At 40.2% G+C, this 20,302-nt stretch overlaps 1 protein-coding gene across 17 annotated transcripts in view; it reads left to right on the top strand.

Annotated features, from left to right (window-relative positions):
- Window positions 1–20,302, top strand: part of RGS22 (regulator of G protein signaling 22) — a 153,058-nt gene that overhangs the window by 107,125 nt on the left and 25,631 nt on the right. For all 17 annotated transcript variants that reach the window (XR_008509428.1, XR_008509427.1, XM_024251116.3 and 14 more), the window contains 4 exons: window positions 127–285; window positions 3,014–3,082; window positions 11,858–12,019; window positions 19,618–19,797. Coding sequence is in view for 15 of the 17 variants with exons in the window: in XM_024251116.3 (XP_024106884.1) it covers window positions 127–285; window positions 3,014–3,082; window positions 11,858–12,019; window positions 19,618–19,797 (570 nt within the window). In the remaining 2 variants the exon portion in view is untranslated. The remainder of the gene's footprint in view (window positions 1–126; window positions 286–3,013; window positions 3,083–11,857; window positions 12,020–19,617; window positions 19,798–20,302) is intronic.

Genomic DNA, 20,302 nt, shown 5'->3' with positions numbered 1-20,302 from the left:
CAGAAAATGAAAATTGGCGCCCCTCAGGGTGCAGCAAATGGTTTTGTAGTGAATGAATGAATTAATGACTATTAGTGTTTCTTTTAGAAAGCACAATAGTTTCTGTTTCCATTTTAATTTTCTTAGGTAATGCATTTAAGTGGTGGCTGGGGGAAGATTCTTCATGAGCAGCTTGATGCACCTGTTCTAGTTGAAATCCAGAAGCATGTGCAAAATAGGCTAGAAAATGTATGGCTGCCATTGTTTCTTGCAAGTGAACAGTTTGCAGCACGTCAAAAGATAAAGGTATATAAATTAGTATAATCTTTTGATAGCAGTTGTCAGTACCTCTCAAAACTTCAAATGTGCATACCTGGTGACACAGCCATTGTACTTTTTTTTTTTTTTTTTTTTTTTAAGGAATGGGCTCTCTCTGTCACCCAGTCTGAAGTGCAGTGGTGTGATCCTAGCTCACTGCAGCCTCGAACTCCTGTGCTCAAGCAATACTCCCACCTCAGCCTCCCAAGTAACTGAGACTACAGGCATGCACCACCATGCCCAGTTAATTAAAAAAAAATTTTTTTTGAAGAGATGGAGTCTTGCTATGTGCCCAGGCTGGTCTCAAACTCCTAGGCTCAAGCAGTCCTCCTGTCTTGGCCTCCCAAAGTGCTGGGATTACAGGTGTGAGATGCCATGCCAGGCCTTAGTCATTGTACTTCTGTTGGGAGTGGTTTGAAGCATGGAGTCAGCCACATGTGGTGGCATGCACCTGTAGTCCCAGCTACTTGGAAGGCTGAAGCAGGAGGATTGCTCAAGTCTAGGAGATTGAGGTTACAGTGAGCTATGATCACATCAGTGCACTCTAGACTGGGTGACAGAGTGAAACCCTGTCTCTAAAATAATAATAATAATAATTTTTTTTTTAAAAAAAAGCATGGAGTCAAAATTCCCAAGTTTTTGGTTTTTTGTTTATTTGAGAGTCAGGGGTCACCCTTTTTTCTCAGTGTCCAAACTAGAGTGCAGTGGCTATTCACAAGCACAATCGTAGTGCACTACAGCTTTGAACCACTGCGGCTCAATCAATCTTCCTACCTCAGCCTCTGAGTTGCTGGGACTATAGGAAAGTGCCACAGTGCCCAGCTATGACTGCCAAGTTTTAATCTCAACACTGCCACATATTAGTTGTACCACCTTTAAGTTTCATAAATTGTTTCCTCATTTGAAAAATTGAGTTGGTCATAGTAATTACTTAGTAAGGTTGTTCTGAAAAATGAAGTGAAATTAACATGTGCTTAGTTTCTTAGAATGGTGCCTGGCACATGGCAAACACTCAAATGTTATCTATTAATATAGGTGTTATCTTTAATATTATTAAGTCTTCACACAAGTGGACAAGGTTATACAAGGATATTCATTGCAATATCAAATGGGAGAAGAATTAGATAAGTTATGATAATTCTGTACTATGGAAAAATATGCAGATTTCCTTAAAAAATGAGATTAAAAAATAAAAATGAGATTTCCACATGTACTATATGAAAGATGTCATTTATTGAACAAAACAAGCAGGATGCAGAACAATGTATAGAAGATAATCCCATTACATTTACTTACATCTCTGTCTATGCATATATATCCATCCATCCATCCATCTGTTTATGTTTATGCTTATGGTAGAAAAACACCTAAAAAGATCTGCCTCCTGGGAATGGGTTTGGGGAGTGAGGATTTTTACTTTTTATTTTGTAAAGTGGGTTTGTCTTTGCTTTGTCTTGTTTTTATTTTATAAGAAGTATTTCTTTGATAATTTAAAATGTCATTAGCACACCTTGTTTTTAGGTTTCAGGCAAACTCAATCTTTATAAAAATAACACAGGGGTCAGAAAACATGCAATTTTGGACTTTAGTATGCAAAGCCACGTGCCATTAATACTAATCAGGAAGAACCTGAAAAGCTTCGTTCTATATTCAGTTTCTCAAACACTTTGTAGCCTACCTATTTGGAAATATCCTTAGTCATTTGAGCTGAGCACCTTATGGAAAACACAGTACAGCTGGGAAGACAGAATTTATAGTATGAAGAAGAAGGATTGACTTTAGGCAAAATGTTTCTGGAAATAAGCTTTGGGAAAACTCAAATCTCATTCTGTTTCTTCAGGCTAACTCCAATTCTCTATCCAAAGCCAAGTAAAAGGGCATCTGGCTTGCTAATATCATTTACCATGTTTCCTCATTATGTTTATCACTGTAATTTTATTGTAATGCATAGTCATTTCTTGACTTAGCATTCTTTGGGTGGCCAGCAAAATAAACTGATTTTGGCAACCTTGAACCAAAGACAAAAAGGAGGGGTGAGGATTGATTCTAAAATGCTGCTGGGGCATCTCACACACTTAAGAGTTGACATCCAAGCTTTAGAAAAGATGTAGGCCAGGACAGCCCTAGGAACCCAGCAAGAATTCTCGGATCTTTCCTCCTGGCTCTGTCTATCAATAAAGACTTAGCCTTAGTGACTCTATTCCTTATTTCTCTAGATCTACTTCTGGATCTATCTGCTATGGACAGGGAGATAGAGTCAATAGCACAGATTTGTTATGAGTGGTTCCCAAGAAAGGGGAAATGATATGAATAGGCAATAACCCCAAGAAATATCTACTATATTTCTGTGTTGAGTAACTTTTAGTACTCTTTTAAAATTAGTTGTGAAAGTATATGGCTAGAAAATAGCTAAAAAGTCTGAGAAGTCATAATTGTCTTTCCAGCTTCAGTTCCCATGTGAGCTCAAGTGAAACTATCATCATTTGGGCAATAACAATCGGGTAGTATTATCTCTATTTTACAGAAGATAGAGTGTTCAGAAAAATTTGGTACCTGACCACAGGGCTTCCGTTTTTAAGTTTGATCCTCTTTCTCCTAAGTTCACTATCTCTTGTCCAAGTTAACCTTTATCTCATTTTTTTAGCTACTTAATTAGTAAATGATTTCAAACCTTTAGTCTGAATAACTGGGATAAAACAATTGGTTTTGCTTTCAGGTACAGATGAAAGACATAGCAGAAGAGCTCTTACTACAGAAGCCTGGAAAGAAAATCGGGGTCTGGAAGGCAAGTAATGTTTGTTATATTCTTCCTCTTGTAAGTTTTGCTCTGTCAAAGTATTGTTTTTCTTTTCCCTTCTTGTTCAAAAATCCTCACTGAAGACACACTGTTTTCTAAACTGACAACTGAGCACTGATACTGTTTTTAATTTGGAGGAAAATGTGACTCTATCAGAACTTTGTTCTTTTTTTATATATATACTTTAAGTTCTAGGGTACATGTGCACAACATGCAGGTTTGATACATAGGTATACATGTGCCATGTTGGTTTGCTGCACCCATCAACTCATCATTTACATTAGTTATTTCTCCTAATGCTACCCCTCCCCCAGCCCCCCACCCCCCAACAGGCCCCAGTGTGTGGTGTTCCCCACCCTGTGTCCCAGTGATCCCATTGTTCAATTCCTACCTATGAGTGAGAACATGCAGTGTTTGGTTTTCTGTCCTTGTGATAGTTTGCTGAGAATGATGGTTTCCAGCTTCATCCATGTCCCTGCAAAGGACATGAACTCATCCTTTTTTTATGGCTGCATAGTATTCCATGTTGTATATGTGCCACATTTTCTTAATCCAGTCTATCATTGATGGACATTTGGGTTAGTTCCAAGTCTTTGCTATTGTGAATAGTGCTGCAATAAACATACGTGTGCATGTGTCTTTATAGCAGCATGATTTATAATCCTTTCGGTATATACCCAGTAATGGGATTGCTGAGTCAAATGGTAATTCTAGTTCTAGATCCTTGAGGAATCGCCACACTGTCTTCCACAATGGTTTAACCAATTTACCCTCTCACCAGCAGTGTAAAAGCGTTCCTTTTTCTCCATGTCCTCTCCAGCATCTGTTGTTTCCTGACTTTTTAATAATTGCCATTCCAGCTGGCGTGAGATGGTATCTCATTGTGGTTTTGATTTGCATTTCTTTGATGACCAGTGATGATGAACATATTTTCATGTCTGTTGGCTGCATAGATGTCTTGTTTTGAGAAGTGTCTGCTCATATCCTTTGCCCACTTTTTGATGGGGTTGTTTTTTTCTTGTAAATTTGTTTGAGTTCTTCGTAGATTCTGGATATTAACCCTTTGTCAGATGGATAGATTGTAAAAATTTTCTCCCACTTTGTAGGTTGCCTGTTCACTCTGATGGTAGTTTCTTTTGCTGTGCAGAAACTCATTAGTTTAATTAGATCCCATTTGTCTATTTTGGCTTTTGTTGCCATTGCTTTTGGTGGTTTAGTCATGAAGTCCTTGCCCATGCCTATATCCTGAATGGTATTGCCTAGGTTTTCTTCTAGGGTTTTTATGGTTTTAGGTCTAACATTTAAGTCTTTAATCCATCTTGAATTAATTTTTGTATAAGGTGTAAGGAAGGGATCCAGTTTCAGCTTTCTACATATGGCTAGCCAGTTTTCCCAACACCATTTATTAAATAGGGAATCCTTTCCCCATTTCTTGTATTTGTCAGGTTTGTCAAAGATCAAATGGTTGTAGATGTGTGGTGTTATTTCTGAGGTCTCTGTTCTGTTCCATTGGTTTATATATCTGTTTTGGTACCAGTACCATGCTGTTTTGGTTACTGTAGCCTTGTAGTATAGTTTGAAGTCAGGTAGCATGATGTCTCCAGCTTTGTTCTTTTTGCTTAGGATTGTCTTGGCAATGAGGGCTCTTTTTTGGTTCCATATGAAATTTAAAGTAGTTTTTTTTCTAATTCTGTGAAGAAAGTCATTGGTAGCTTGATGGGGATGGCATTGAAACTATAAATTACTTTGGGCAGTACGGCCATTTTCACAATATTGATTCCTCCTATCCATGAGCATGGAAAGTTCTTCCATTTGTTTGTGTCCTCTTTTATTTCGTTGAGCAGTGGTTTGTAGTTCTCCTTGAAGAGGTCCTTCAGATCCCTTGTAAGTTGGATTCCTAGGTATTTTATTCTCTGTGTAGCAATTGTGAATGGGAATTCACTCATGATTTGGTGCTCTGTTTGTCTGTTAATATTGCATAGGAATGCTTGTGATTTTTGCAATTGATTTTGTGTCCTGAGACTTTGCTGAAGTTGCTTATCAGCTTAAGGAGATTTTGGGCTGAGATGATGGAGTTTTCTAAATATACAATCATGTCATCTGCAAACAGGGATAATTTGACTTCCTCTTTTCCTAATTGAATACCCTTTATTTCTTTCTCTTGCCTGATTGCCCTGGTCAGAACTTCCAACACTACGTTAAATAAGAGTGGTGAGAGAGGGCATCCTTGTCTTGTGCCGATTTTCAAAGGGAATGCTTCCAGTTTTTGCCCATTCAGTATGATATTGGCTGTGGGTTTGTCATAAATAGCTCTTATTATTTTGAGATATGTTCCATCAATACCTAGTTTATTGAGAGTTTTTAGCATGAATGGCTGTTGAATTTGTTGAAGGCCTTTTCTGCATCTATTGAGATAATCATCTGGTTTTTGTCATTGCTTCTGTTTATGTGATGGATTATGTTTATTGATTTGTGTTTGTTGAACCAGCCTTGCATCCCAGGGATGAAGCAGACTTGATCGTGGTGGATAAGCTTTCTGATGTGCTGCTGGATTTGATTTGCCAGTATTTTATTGAGGATTTTCGCATCAATGTTTATCAGGGATATTGGTCTAAAATTCTCTTTTTTTGTTGTGTGTCTGCCAGGCTTTGGTATCAGGATGATGCTGGCCTCATAAAACGAGTTAGGGAGGATTCCCTCTTTTTCTATTGATTGGAATAGTTTCAGAAGGAATGGTACCAACTCCTCTTTGTACCTCTGATAGAATTCAGCTGTGAATCCGTCTGGTCCTGGACTTTTTTTGGTTGGTAGGTTATTAATTATTGCCTCAATTTCATAGCCTGTTATTGGTCTATTCAGAGATTCAACTTCTTCCTGGTTTAGTCTTGGGAGAGTGTATGTGTCCAGGAATGTATCCATTTCTTCTAGATTTCCTAGTTCATCTGTGTAGAGGCGTTTATAGTATGCTCTCATGGTGGTTTGTATTTCTGTGGGATCAGTGGTGATATCCCCTTTATCATTTTTTATTGCATCTATTTGACTCTTCTCTCTTTTCTTTGTTAGTCTTTCTAGCAGTCTGTCAATTTTGTTGATCTTTTCAAAAAACTAGCTCTTGGATTCATTGATTTTTTGAAGAGTTTTTTGTGTCTCTATCTCTTTCAGTTCTGCTCTGATTTTAGTTGTTTCTTGCCTTCTGCTAGCTTTTGAATGTGTTTGCTCTTGCTTCTCTAGTTCTTTTCATTGTGATGTTAGGGTGTCAATTTTAGATCTTTCCTGATTTCTCTTGTAGGCATTTAGTGCTGTAAATTTCCCTCTACACACTGCTTTAAATGTGTCCCAGAGGTTCTGGTACATTGTGTCTTTGTTCTCATTGGTTTCAAAGATCATCTTTATTTCTGCCTTCATTTCGTTATTTACCCAGTAGTCATTCAGGAGCAAGTTGTTCAGTTTCCATGTAGTTGTGCAGTTTTGAGTGAGTTTCTTAATCCTGAGTTCTAGTTTGATTGCACTGTGGTCCAAGAGACAGTTTGTTGTGATTTCTTTTCTTTTACATTTGCTGAGGAGTGCTTTACTTCCAATTATGTGGTTAATTTTAGAATAAGTGTGATGTGGTACTGAGAAGAATGTATATTCTGTTGATTTGGAGTGAAGAGTTCTGTAGATATCTATTAGGTCTGTTTGTTGCAGAGCTGAGTTCAGGTCCGGATATCCTTGTTAATTTTCTGTCTCATTGATCTCTCTAATATTCATAGTGGGGTGTTAAAGTCTCCCATTATTATTGTGTGGGAGTCTAAGTCTCTTTGTAGGTCTCTAAGGACTTGCTTTATGAATCTGGGTGCTCCTGTATTGGGTGCATATATATTTAGGATAGTTAGCTCTTCTTGTTGCATTGATCCCTTTACCATTATGTAATGGCCTTCTTTGTCTCTTTTCATCTTTGTTGGTTTAAAGTCTGTTTTATCAGAGACTAGGATTGCAACCCCTGCTTTTTTTTGCTTTATATTTGCTTGGTAGATCTTCCTCCATCCCTTTATTTTTAGCCTATGTGTGTCTTTGCATGTGAGATGGGTCTCCTGAATACAGCACACTGATGGGTCTTGACTGTATCCAATTTGCCTGTTTGTGTCTTTTAATTGGGGCATTTAGCCTGTTTACATTTAAGGTTAATATTGTTATATATGAATTTGATCCTGTCATTATGATGTTCACTGGTTATTTTGCCTGTTAATTGATGCCAGTTTCTTCATAGCATCAATGGTCTTTACTTTTGGCATGTTTTCGTGGTGGCTGGTACTGGTTGTTTCTTTCCATGTTTAGTGCTCCCTTCAGGAGCTCTTGTCAGGCAGGCCTGGTGGTGACAAAATCTCTCAGCATTTGCTTGTCTGTAAAGGATTTTATTTCTCCTTCACTTATGACGCTTAGTTTGGCTGGATATGAAATTCTGGGTTGAAAATTCTTTTCTTTAAGGATGTTGAATATTGGCCCCCACTCTTTTCTGGCTTGTAGGGTTTCTGCCAAGAGATCCACTGTTAGTCTGATGGGCTTCCCTTTGTGGGTAACTCGACCTTTCTCTCTGGCTGCCCTTAACACTTTTTCCTTCATTTCAACTTTTGTGAATCTGACAATTATATCTTGGGGTTGCTGTTCTCGAGGAGTATGTTTCTGGTGTATTCTGTATTTCCTGAATTTGAATGTTGGCCTGCCTTACTGGGTTGGGGAAGTTCTCCTGGATAATATCCTGAAGAGTGTTTTCCAACTTGGTTCCATTCTCCCCATCACTTTCAGGTACACCAATCGAATGTAGATTTGGTCTTTTCACATAGTCCCGTATTTCTTGGAGGCTTTGTTCATTTCTTTTTACTCTTTTTTCTCTAACCTTGTCTTCTCGCTTTATTTCATTAATTTGATCTTTAATCACTGATACCCTTCTTCCATTTGATCAAATTGGCTATTGAAGCTTGTGCATGTGTCACGAAGTTCTCGTGCTGTGTTTTTCAGCTCCATCAGGTCATTTAAGATCTTCTCTACACTGTTTATTCTAGTTAGCCATTCGTCTAATCTTTTTTCAAGGTTTTTAGCTTCCTTGCGATGGGTTCCAACATCTTCCTTTAGCTCAGAGAGATTTGTTGTTACCGACCTTCTGAAGCCTACTTCTGTCAGCTTGTCAAAGTCATTGTCCATCCTGCTTTGTTCCGTTGCTGGTGAGGAGCTGCGATCCTTTGGAGGAGAAGAGGTGCTGTGATTTTTAGAATTTTCAGCTTTTCTGCTCTGGTTTCTCCCCATCTTTGTGGTTTTATCTACCTTTGGTCTTTGATGTTGGTGACCTACAGATGGGGTTTTGGTGTAGGTGACCTTTTTGTTGATGTTGATGCTATTCCTTTCTCTTTGTTAGTTTTCCTTCTAATAGTCAGGTCCCTCAGCTGCAGGTCTGTTGGAGTTTGTTGGAGTTCCACTCCAGACCCTGTTTGCCTGGGTATCACCAGCGGAGGCTGCAGAACAGGAAATATTGCTGCCTGATCCTTCCTCTGGAAGCTTCGTCCCAGAGGGGCAGCTGCCTATATGAGGTGTCTGTCAGCCCCTACTGGGAGGTGACTCCCAATTAGGCTACATAGGGGTCAGTGACCCACTTGAGGAGGCAGTCTGTCCATTCTCAGAGCTCAAACGCCGTGCTGGGAGAAGCACTGCTCTCTTCAGATGTTTAAGTCTGCAGAAGTTGTCTGCTGCCTTTTGTTCAGTTATGCCCTGCCCACAGAGATGGAGTCTAGAGGCAGTAGGCCTTGTTGAGCTGTGGTGGGCTTTATTTTCACATCATAGTACAGCAGCTTTCAACATCTGACCCACGTTTCAGTGACTTGCCCAAGAACCAGATGCATTGTGGAATTCTGATACATCTCTTCAAGAGCCCCCATGTTGCATGCCAAGAATGTTGCAGGACTTTTCCTTCATTCAGTTAAAGACTGGGTTCTTGTCCATCCCACAGCCAGGAAAATTTAGGCTTGGAGACGGTTTAAAGGGTGAATAAAGATGGGTTTTATTGGGTGGAAAGGCAGGGGGAAAAAACGGGAAACAGGGTTCCTCTACAAGGCCAGAGTCCCCTGCTAGAGGCTTCCCGTCGGCCCTTGGAATTCAGAACTCTGTTCTTTTTTAAAAAAATATTTTTATTATTAGGGTGTTGCTGTGTTGCCCAAGCTAGCGTGCAGTAGTATGATCATAGCTCATTATCACATCTAACTCCTGGGTTCCAGTGATCCTCCTGCCTTCGCCTCCTGAATAAGGAGCTCTATTCTTAAAGAAATCCTTGACCTGCTCAACCTTAGAAGTGTGTGATTGCCTTAAGTGTGTATTTTTCTTTATTCTGCATGTCATGGATTTACTGAGACAAGCTGTGCATTCCAATATATGATAGTTTATTATTGAGAGTAAATTACACAAAAAATGAGCAGCATGCAGCAGAATCAGCAGGTTAAATCGTCTTACATTATGACTTTCATTTATCTGTCTGTCTATCTGTCTGTCTATCTATCTATCTATCTATCTAGAGACAGAGTCTCGCTCTGTTGCTCAGGCTGTAATGAAGTGGGACAACCTCAACTCACTGTAACCTCTGCCTCCCAGGTTCAAGCAAGTCTCATGCCTCAAACTCCCCAGTAGTTGGGATTACAGGCATGCACCACCACACCCGGCTTATTTTTTGCATTTTTGGTGTAGATGGGGTTTTGCCATGTTGCCCAGGCTGGTCTTGAACTCCTGAGCTCAGGCAATCCACCTGTCTTGACCTCCCAAACTGCTAGGATTACAGGCGTGAGCCACCACGCCTGGCACATTATCCCTTCTATTTAGAACTGCATTTTAATCATAACTGTACGCTGCTCTCAGGCATCCTTACAAGGGCACTTTGCCGAGCAGGAGCACACATAAAAAATCAAATCAAATTGAAATAGAAATAAAAATATTAAAAGCAAAAAGATAGAATTTTAGCTTTAAAAGAATTAAGATAACTATCATTTTGGTGACTTAAAACCACTACAATATAATACCTGGCTAGAAATGGCCTATTTTACTTTGTAACAAGCATGATAAACATAGTCTTCCTTTTGAGTTTATAAGTTTATGTGTGTTTATCCTTCTGCAGGTCCTAACAAAATGTCCAACTAGACCTAGGTGACCCTCTGCTAACTAACAAAAATAGATGTTTATTTGAATATTGGAGGAATATATGTAACTGTTAATATGCTCTTTTGTGTATTTTCCTCTTGAAAAGAAATAAACTTTTTTAATGTTTGTTTTTTGCTATACTTTTGATTGAAATATTACGTAGAATGGAATTATTTTTATATAATTCTTTATTACATATATTTTATTATTTTGTTTAAATTACAGGTTTTAAATTTCTAAGTTTTAGTATCTTAAGCAGATCTTAAAATATTATTTGCTGAGTGGGTTTTAAATAAACATCCCAGTCTAATACATAGTTGTTCCTATTTATAGGGCTATAATTTTAATATGGACCATATGGTGAGGGTCTTAACTTTTTGTCCACAGAACATGACATGTGTCTCACTAAGATAGTGATGGACATCTGTTCACTTTATCTGGGTTAATGGCACCACCATTCATCTAGACTGCCTGGAGTTGCCTTCACTTTTCAGTTTCCAACTCAGATGTCATCCTCAAGGCCCTTCTCTGTAAAGGTTTTACTCCTCCAGGCAGAATTAATTACTCCTTCCTTTGTGTTACCATGGCACTTTTTAAAAGTATAACTCTCTAAACACTTAAATTGATGGTCACATATTTGTTTCAAGGAATTTATTTTATGTGTTGCTAAATCCATCTAAATCATTGTCTTTGGAATGATACTTCCTTACATGGTTGTAAGCTAAAAATCAGCTTTGGGGAACTTAAACATTAAAATCTATTTAGTGAATTCAATAAAATCGATTTCTTATGTTTTCAATCTGGAAGGCTAAATGGGGTTGAATATGTGATTTTAAATGGGCAAAATTTTAAAAAGTAGATATTTTATATTTCCAAATTGTAAAGATATAAAATAAATGTTGATAAAAATACCTTTAGGTGTTACTAAAATGCCATGGGTGCTTCTAGCTTTTATGTTATGTAAAGTAAACCATCAGTCAAAGGAATTTTATTAAAATAATTTATTAATAATCATTGTTATCATTATTTTAAATCACAATTTATTAATAACATAAAGATGTCTCTTCTAAAAATATAATATTTTCAGGATAAAATTATAGTGAAGCTCTATAGTAAATTATTTAACTTATAGAATCAACTGATAATTTTTTCTTAAAAAATGAGAAATATATTAAATGTTTAACTACTTTTACTTTTTAAAAGGCAGGAGAATTATATATTAATATATAATATATAATAATAAAATAAATAATGTAATAACATATAATCATAACATTATGATTACTTTGTTCTGTTTAAGCACAGAACTCATACAATGCACTAAAAAGTAGTTTTTCACCATAATCTCAAGCTGTAATAACTGTTAACATTTTTAAACATTGTAGTCATATGGTCTAAATCATCTATTCATTTCTTTTTCACTCTACCTCCTAAAAATGAAGCCATAAAAATATAAAGGAGACAAAAGAGAAAGGAACAGATGAAAATGTTGCAAAATTCTATTATAGCCGTGCCACGCATTTCAACAGCCAAAATTATAGGAGATAGAAGTTGGTAATTGTTAGCTTAATTAATGAGCTAATTACCTATATTCTCTGTTTTGGACAGCCTGTGGAGAGTAAGTGGATCTCTTCATCTTGTAAAATCATTGCTTTTCGCAAAGCATTATTGAATCCAGTTACTTCAAGACAATTTCAACGTTTTGTGGCTCTAAAAGGAGATTTATTGGAAAATGGTTTACTCTTTTGGCAAGAAGTACAAAAATATAAGGTATTGTATTGGGTGCTGGAGAAAACCACCTGTTTTGAGGAGGAAATGCATTAAAATGTCAGATTTCTAACTAACTTTAGGCACAAGATTTGTATAAATATCCCAATTTTGCTATCTTCTTCCTACCAGTATATAAATATTGAGATGTTTATTGTCCAATCTCTAGACACATTTATTATTATACAGTGAAGAGTGAAAGTGAGCCCTGGAATGATAACACAGGTTGGGCACTCCAAGTCTGAAAATCTGAAACCTGAAATGCTCCAAAATCTGAAACTTTTTGAGTGCCAACGTGATACTTAAAGTAAATGCTCCTTGGAGTATTTCAGATTTTGGATTTTTGGATTTGGAATGCTCAACCAGTAGGTATAATACAAATATTCCAAAACCAAAAAAGAATCCAAAATCTCATCTCCCCTCTCCCCTCTGCCCTCTCACTTCGGTCTCCCTCTCCTTCTTTTTTCGGTCTCCTTCTGTTGCCTGGGCTGGACTGTGCTGCCGTGATCTCGGCTCGCTGCAACCTCCCTGCCTCGGGCTCCTGTGATTCGGGCCTGGGATTGCGGGCGCGCGCCGCCACGCCTGACTGGTCTTTGTATTTTTGGTGGAGACGGGGGTTTCGCCGTGTTGACCGGGCTGGTATCCGGCTCCTGGCCTCGAGTGGTCTGCCTGCCTCGGCCTCCCGGGGTGCTGGGATTGCGGACCGAGTCTCGCTCACTCGATGCTCAATGGTGCTCAGGCTGGAGTGCAGTGGCGTGATCTCGGCTCACTACAGCCTCCACCTCCCAGCCGCCTGCCTTGGCCTCCTAAAGTGCTAAGATTACAGCCTCTGCCCCGCCGCCACCCCGTCTAGGAAGTGAGGAGCGTCTCTGCCCCGCCGCCCATCGTCTGGGATGTGAGGAGCGCCTCTGTCCGGTCGCCCCGTCTGGGAGGTGAGGAGCACCTCTGCCCGGCCGCCCCGTCTGGGAGGTGAGGAGCGCCTCTGCCCTGCCGCCACCCCGTCTGGGAGGAAGTGAAGAGCGCCTCTACCTGGCCACCCCGTCTGGGAAGTGAGGAGTGCCTCTGCCCGGCCGCCCCGTCTGGGAGATGAGGAGCACATCTGCCTGGCCACCCCGTCTGGGAAGTGAGGAGCACCTCTGCCCGGCCGCCCCGTCTGGGAGATGAGGAGCACATCTGCCTGGCCACCCCGTCTGGGAAGTGAGGAGCGCCTCTGCCCGGCCGCCCCGTCTGGGAGGAAGTGAGGAGCGCCTCTGCCCGGCCGCCCCGTCTGGGAGGAAGTGAGGAGCGCCTCTGCCCAGCCGCCCCGTCTGGGAAGTGATGACCTCTGCCCGGCCGCCCCGTCTGGGAGGTGAGGAGCGCCTCTGCCCGGCCGCCCCGTCTGGGAGGAGGTGAGGAGCGCCTCTGCCCGGCTGCCCCGTCTGGGAAGTGAGGAGCGCCTCTGCCTGGCGGCTGCCCCGTCTGGGAGGAAGTGAGGAGCGCCTCTGCCCGGCCGCCCCGTCTGGGATGTGAGGAGCACCTCTGCCCGGCCGCCCCGTCTGGGATGTGAGGAGCACCTCTGCCCGGCTGCCCCGTCTGGGAGGTGAGGAGCGCCTCTGCCTGGCTGCCACCCCATCTGGGAGGAAGTGAGGAGCGCCTCTGCCCAGCGGCCCCGTCTGGGAGGTGAGGAGCGCCTCTGCCCGGCCACCCCGTCTGGGAAGTGAGGAGCGCCTCTGCCCGGCCGCCCCGTCTGGGAGGTGAGGAGCGTCTCTGCCCGGCCGCCCCGTCTGGGAGGAAGTGAGGAGTGCCTCTGCCCGGCCGCCCTGTCTGGGAGGTGAGGAGCGCCTCTGCCTGGCTGCCACCCCGTCTGGGAGGAAGTGAGGAGCGCCTCTGCCCGGCTGCCCCGTCTGGGGGGTGAGGAGCGCCTCTGCCCGGCTGCACCGTCTGGGAAGTGAGGAGGACCTCTGCCCAGCTGCCCCGTCTGGGAAGTGAGGAGCACCTCTGCCTGGCCGCCCTGCCTGGGAGGTGAGGAGCGCCTCTACCCGGCCGCCCATTGTCTGGGAAGTGAGGAGCGCCTCTGCCCAGCCGCCCCATCTGGGAAGTGAGGAGCGCCTCTGCCCGGCCGCCCTGTCTGGGAGGTGAGGAGCGCCTCTGCCCGACCGCCCTGTCTGGGAGGTGTACCCAACAGCTCCGAAGAGACAGCGACCATCGGGAGCAGGCCATGAGGACGATGGCGGTTTTGTTGAAAAGAAGGGGGGGAAGTGTGGGGAAAGGAAGGAGAGATCAGATTGTTGCTGTGTCTGAGTAGAAAGAGGTGGGCATAGGAGACTCCATTTTTTTCTGACTAGGAGAAATTCTTCTGCCTTGGGATGCTGTTGATCTATGGCCTTTCCCCCAGCCCCGTGCTATCTGAAACATGTGCTGTGTTAACTCAGGGTTAAATGGATTAAGGGCGGTGCAAGATGTGCTTTGTTAAACAGATGCTTGAAGGCAGCATGCTCTTTAAGAGTCATCACCACTCCCTAATCTCAAGTACCCAGGGACACAAACACTGCAGACGGCCACAGGGACCTCTGCCTAGGAAAACCAGAGACCTTTGTTCATGTGTTTATCTCCTGACCTTCTCTCCACTATTATCCTATGACCCTGCCATATCCCCCTCTCCGAGAAACACCCAAGAATGATCAATAAATACCTAATTAAAAAAAAAAAAAAGAATCCAAAATCTAAAACACTTCTGGTCCTAAGCATTTCAGGTAAGGGATACTCAACCTGTATTAGGTTTTTTTCAGGTGTTAACATACATATGATTTAATGAGAACCTTCCTGAAGAGAGTTTTAACTATATTTCTACACATCAATTATCTCTTAAATGTACTGTACATATTTTTTCCTAACAATGTCTATATTTGGTGTATCCATACAACCAAGATCTCTTTGTAAGAATCCCTCCCAGTCATATTTATAGTAATAGTAATCAAAGATACTGGATTATGGATAAATAAACCAACAGATAAGAGAAAGGAATTACAAAGAATTAGAGATGAAAAAGAATAGCCAAATTCTTAACAAAGTAAGTAAAAGAGAAATGGCTAGGTACAAAGACAGTTTATTTTCAGGGTTAAGTGTTTAATCATACAGAATCTTTGCATTGAAGAGGAGGAAGGGACTTTCCATGTTATGTTGTCTAGACTTGAATAAAGAAATGTTGTCTAGAAATACTGAAAGGTATTTTAGTCTTTGCTTAAATGCTCCCAGAGGTAGCAGGCTCATTTCCTTGCAAGCAGTCTATTCCATCCCATTGTAAACGTGAGGAATAAAAATTAACAATTTAGGAGCATAATGCTTTCAAATGGCCTATAACTATGTATTATGTGACACTAATACAGTTGCTCAACATATAGTTAGTAGTTGCTCAATAAAATTTATTTCCAAGCTTTTCCAACATACAGTAAAACTGTTTTCTACCCTTTTCTGTTATCAACAGTTTTTGTACTATTCTCAGCTGAGACTATAACATTAAAAAACAATTTTTTTTTGAGACGGGGTCTCATTTTGTTGCCCAGGCTGGAGTACAGTAGCACAATGACAGCTCACTGCAGCCTTGACCTGCTGGGCTCAAGTGATCTTCCCACCTCAGCCTCCCAAGTAGCTGGGAGTACAGGCATGCACCACCATGCCTGGCTAATTTTTAATTTTTTTGTAGGGATGGGGTCTCCCTATGATGCCCAGGCTGGTAAAAAAAAAAATTGAGAGAAGTTTTTTCACAATCTTTCACATGAGCAATATTAAAATAATTTTTTTGAGAATTAGAAAGGAGGTAGAGTGTGTTTTCCACAATAGATAATTTTTTATTATGGGTAGGTGGAACTATCTTTAAGCTAATATGAATATGAACAAGTCTAACCTTGCTAGGACAAGAGGTAATGAGATAAACTTTGTAAAATAGGTATTTTAAAAACCAACTATAGACTTATACACAGTGAACCCTTAGTTTTATGACTTTCTCCTTTAAGGCTGCCCTTGGTCTCCATTTTAATATCTTTTCTACAATATAGCATGTCAGACTTACAATACTAGGTAGGAGTAAATTTGTTTATATAACAAACATTTATTAAGTATCAAATGTTATTATGCTAAATTGTAGGCATAAAAAGGTGAATACAACACACTGCCCTCTTTCAGGCAGGAAGACATCCATGAGAACAAATATTAGGAAATAATGTTGATTCTGATCCATGCTCTGGCTAGGTATAGTTTTAGCACAGAGGAGAGAATGATGGGGTGCGGGGACAATAGGTCAGAGAGGACTCAGCAAGAGTGATGATACTTGCATTGGACCATGAGGGAGTTTGCCAGTTGGAAGGCATTTATTCCACTTGATAAAGTCTAACCGAGCTAGCTCTTATAGGGCTTACTCTTATTAAGTGTTTACTATGTGCCAGATATTGTCTTAATGCTTTTCATGTAATAATGAATTTATTCTCACAAGAATCCCATGAGGTCAAGGATGTCATTCTCATCACTTCACAGATGAAACTAATGCACAGAAAGGCTAAGAAATTCCCGACATCACACAGCTAATTAACTGGTAGAGCTAGACTTTGAATCAGGTCATTCTATTGCTAAAGCCCATGCCCTTAACCACTAAGCTGTGCTGCTTCTCAGTATTCATTGTGGTAATATACAAAGAGATGGCTGGAGTAATCTTAGTCAAACATTACTCGGGATTGTGAAAAGTTGGAAAGAACCCAGTTGTACAACAAGGACATTGGTTACTAAATTATGATATATCTATATAGTAGAACATTCTCTAGCCATTAAAAATGTTCCAGGAGAATAATCAATGATGGGAAAAGATGTTCTGCTCATTGATCTTTTTTAAAAACTAGCTACTAAAAATCAGTATGGTTTAATCTAAAGTGTGTGTGTGTGTGTGTGTGTGTGTGTCCATAAAGAAAAGACTGGAAGGATTTATTTATGCAACAAATATTTATTAAGCACCTACCAAGGGGCAGGCCAAATCTTGAGGATACAACTGTGATCAAAACAGTCTACCCTGTTAGAGCACATAGTATCAGAAGAATGACAAATGAGTGGTAGACAAGGCAATTATAAGAGTGTGATTAGTGCAACAAAGGAAGAAGCACAGTGTGCTATGGGAGTACCTGAGATGGACATCTCTCCTGGACTGAGAGTCACAGAAAGCTTACTAGAGGAAAGTATGCTTAAACTGAGACCTTAATAATAGGCAAGAGTTAACTAAGCTAATGGCACAACAGGGCAGAACAATTAGAAAAAAAATCAGTTATAATTCTGTCCAAATGCTGTCCTTTTACTCAAAATTATAATTGTATAGCTTCACAAATTTGTTTTATTTCACAAGCCTTATATTCCATAGTTAGGAGGCTAATTGAATAATATAAAATAGGCTTTTTCTTTTCTTTTCTTTTTTTGAGACACCATCTTACTCTGTTGCCCAGGCTGGAGTGCAGTGATGTGATAATGGCCCACTGCAGCATCGACCTCCCTGGGCTCAGGTGATCCTCCCACCTAAGCCTCCCCAGTAGCTGGGACTACAGGCATGCACCACCACACCCAGCTAATATTTTGTATATTTTTGTAGAGACAGAGTTTCACCATGTTGCCCAGGATGGTCTCAAACTCCTGGGCTCAAGCCATCTGCCCGCCTCGGCCTCCCAAATTGTTGGGATTACAGGCATAAGCCACCACACCTGGCCTAAATAGGCTTTATTCTAAGGTGATGCTAAATTGAGTATGAAGTGCTAATTGTCACAATGTAACATTATATTAAGCTTTTTTCACACTTAACTTATACCAAATTATATATAAAGTTTTACATGAAAGACATCAGAATTTTTATTTCTTTTGTAACATCCATAGTAGAGCTATTACAATGCCCAGCATATACTGGGTACTTAATAAATGTTGGTTCATTTCTGGGCCTAAAGTGAGAAGTTTCCAAATTTGTTTGCTTTCTGATGATTTGGAAAATAATGTCTTTGACAGAGAAATGCCATAATTCAAGCTAAACTACCTCTTTATTTAAAAAAAATGATAGTCCTACACCTGTCACTTTAAAACTAGCTCATTTTGGGCAAAGGACATGAACAGATACTTCTCAAAAGGTATATAAATGGCCAAGAAACATGAAGAAATACTCAGCATCACTAATCATCAGAGAAATGCAAATCAAAACCATAGTGAGATACCATCTCACACCAATCAGAATGGCTATTATTAAACAGTCAGAAAATAACAGCTGCTTGGTGAGGCTGCAGAGAAAATGGGGCACTTACACACTATTGATGGGAATGTGAATTAGTCCAGCCACTGTGGAAAGCAGTCTGGAGATTTCTCAAAGAAATTAAAACAGAGCTACCATTTGACCCAGCCATCCCATTACTGGATGTATACCCCAAGGAGAATAAATAATTCTGCCAAAAAGATAAATGTACACATATGTTCATCACTGCACTATTCACAATAGCAAAGACATGGAATCAACCCAGGTGCCCATCAGTAGTAGATTGGATAAAGAAAATGTGGTACATATACACCATGGAATACTACATAGCCATAAAAAATGAAATCATGTCATTTGCAGCAGTGTGGGTGGAGCTGGAGGCCATTATCCTAAGAGAATTAATGCAGGAAAAGAAAACCAAAAACCACATGTTCTCACTTATAAGTGGGAGCTCAACATTGGGCACACATGGACATAAATATGGGAATAATAGACACTGCTGACTACTAGAACAGGTAGTGAGGGGAGGGTGGGTTGAAAACCTACCTGTTGGGTACTACGCTCACTACCTAAGTGACAGAATCTGTACCCCAAACCTCAGCATCACGCAATATTCCTGTATAACAAACTTGCACAGGTACCCCCTGTGTCTAAAATAAATGTTGACAGTTTTTTAAATGGCTCATTTTAATGTATGATCATTAATCTTAGGTTATCTGTAAAGAGGATAATACGATAGGGTAACTACACAACATAGATAATAAAAAATATAGAATGGCACACCTGTTGACAACCAGCATGCCCACTACCTTTTTGAGCCTAAATCACCTTGGCGTAGAGGCAGGACTGGACGGGAAAGCTTTTATATCCACCTGTAGGCAGAGTTAGGTGCCTATTCTCAATGTTCTCCTAGGATACTATGTATACCTCTATCATAACATTTATTAACTATCCAAAATTGGAGCAACATGTTCTCACACTTCTCCTCCAGTGGAGATTGAACCTTAAAAGGGTAGGGGCTGTGTCTTGAGGCTGAGCTCAGTGTCTGGTGTATAACAGGCCCTCATTATATGGTTGAGTCAAAGTAGATACTAATGTCATTCCTTTGCCTAGAGGAATAAGTGATCAGGATTATATGAAATCTGTATTTATGTAATGTAGATATATCAAAGTCTTAGGTTCCTCAAATCCAAGAGAAAGAAAATCTATAATTTTTTAAAGACAGCTTTGAAATATCCCACTGCTTTCTTGACCTAAAGTTGAAATGTGTATATTAATTGAAACATATTGATGCAGTTCTAGTAAGTGTTCTAGTAATGCATTAATTATATACCATTCTGTCTTTCCTTCTGTTGAGGACTTGTGCCATTCTCACTGTGATGAGTCTGTCATCCAGAAGAAGATTACAACTATTATCAACTGCTTTATTAATTCCAGTATTCCACCAGCTTTACAAATTGACATTCCAGTAGAGCAAGCCCAGAAGATTATTGAACACTGGAAGGAGTTAGGACCATATGTATTTAGAGAGGCACAGGTAAGAGATCAGGGCATGTGGCTAAGCATATTTTAAAATAGGTTGACAATCCTTTTAAAGATAGATATCCTTTTGGGCCAGGCGTGGTGGCTCATGCCTGTAATCCCAGCACTTTGGGAGGCTGAGGCAGGCAGATTGTTTGAGCTCAGGAGTTTGAGACCAGCCTGGGCAACATAGCAAAACCCCGTCTCTTAAAAAAAAAAACAAACTAAAAAAAAGTAAATAAAAATTAAAAAGATAGATATCCTTTTAAAGCTTGTACTTTATTCATATTTGACAAGGTTCCAGTCCTCCCAATACTGGGACTTATTCTATTTAATTTAAATAATCTTTGCGTATGCAACTGAAATGTAAAAAGCTAGTAACTTAAATGCAATTTTTTTCGTGATCATATACAGTAAATAAAATTAAATATTACCTTTTGGCTTTCCATGGTTACCATTTTTGTTTTTAACTTGTTAAACTCCAGCTAATTCCTCCTTTCTTTTCCACCATTCATATTTCC

The sequence above is a fragment of the Pongo abelii genome, chromosome 7 (genome assembly GCF_028885655.2).
Source record: "Pongo abelii isolate AG06213 chromosome 7, NHGRI_mPonAbe1-v2.0_pri, whole genome shotgun sequence".
Classification (NCBI taxonomy): domain Eukaryota; kingdom Metazoa; phylum Chordata; class Mammalia; order Primates; family Hominidae; genus Pongo; species Pongo abelii.
Note: the sequence above shows the minus strand (reverse complement) of the source record. Positions and strands in the feature narration are given on the sequence as shown.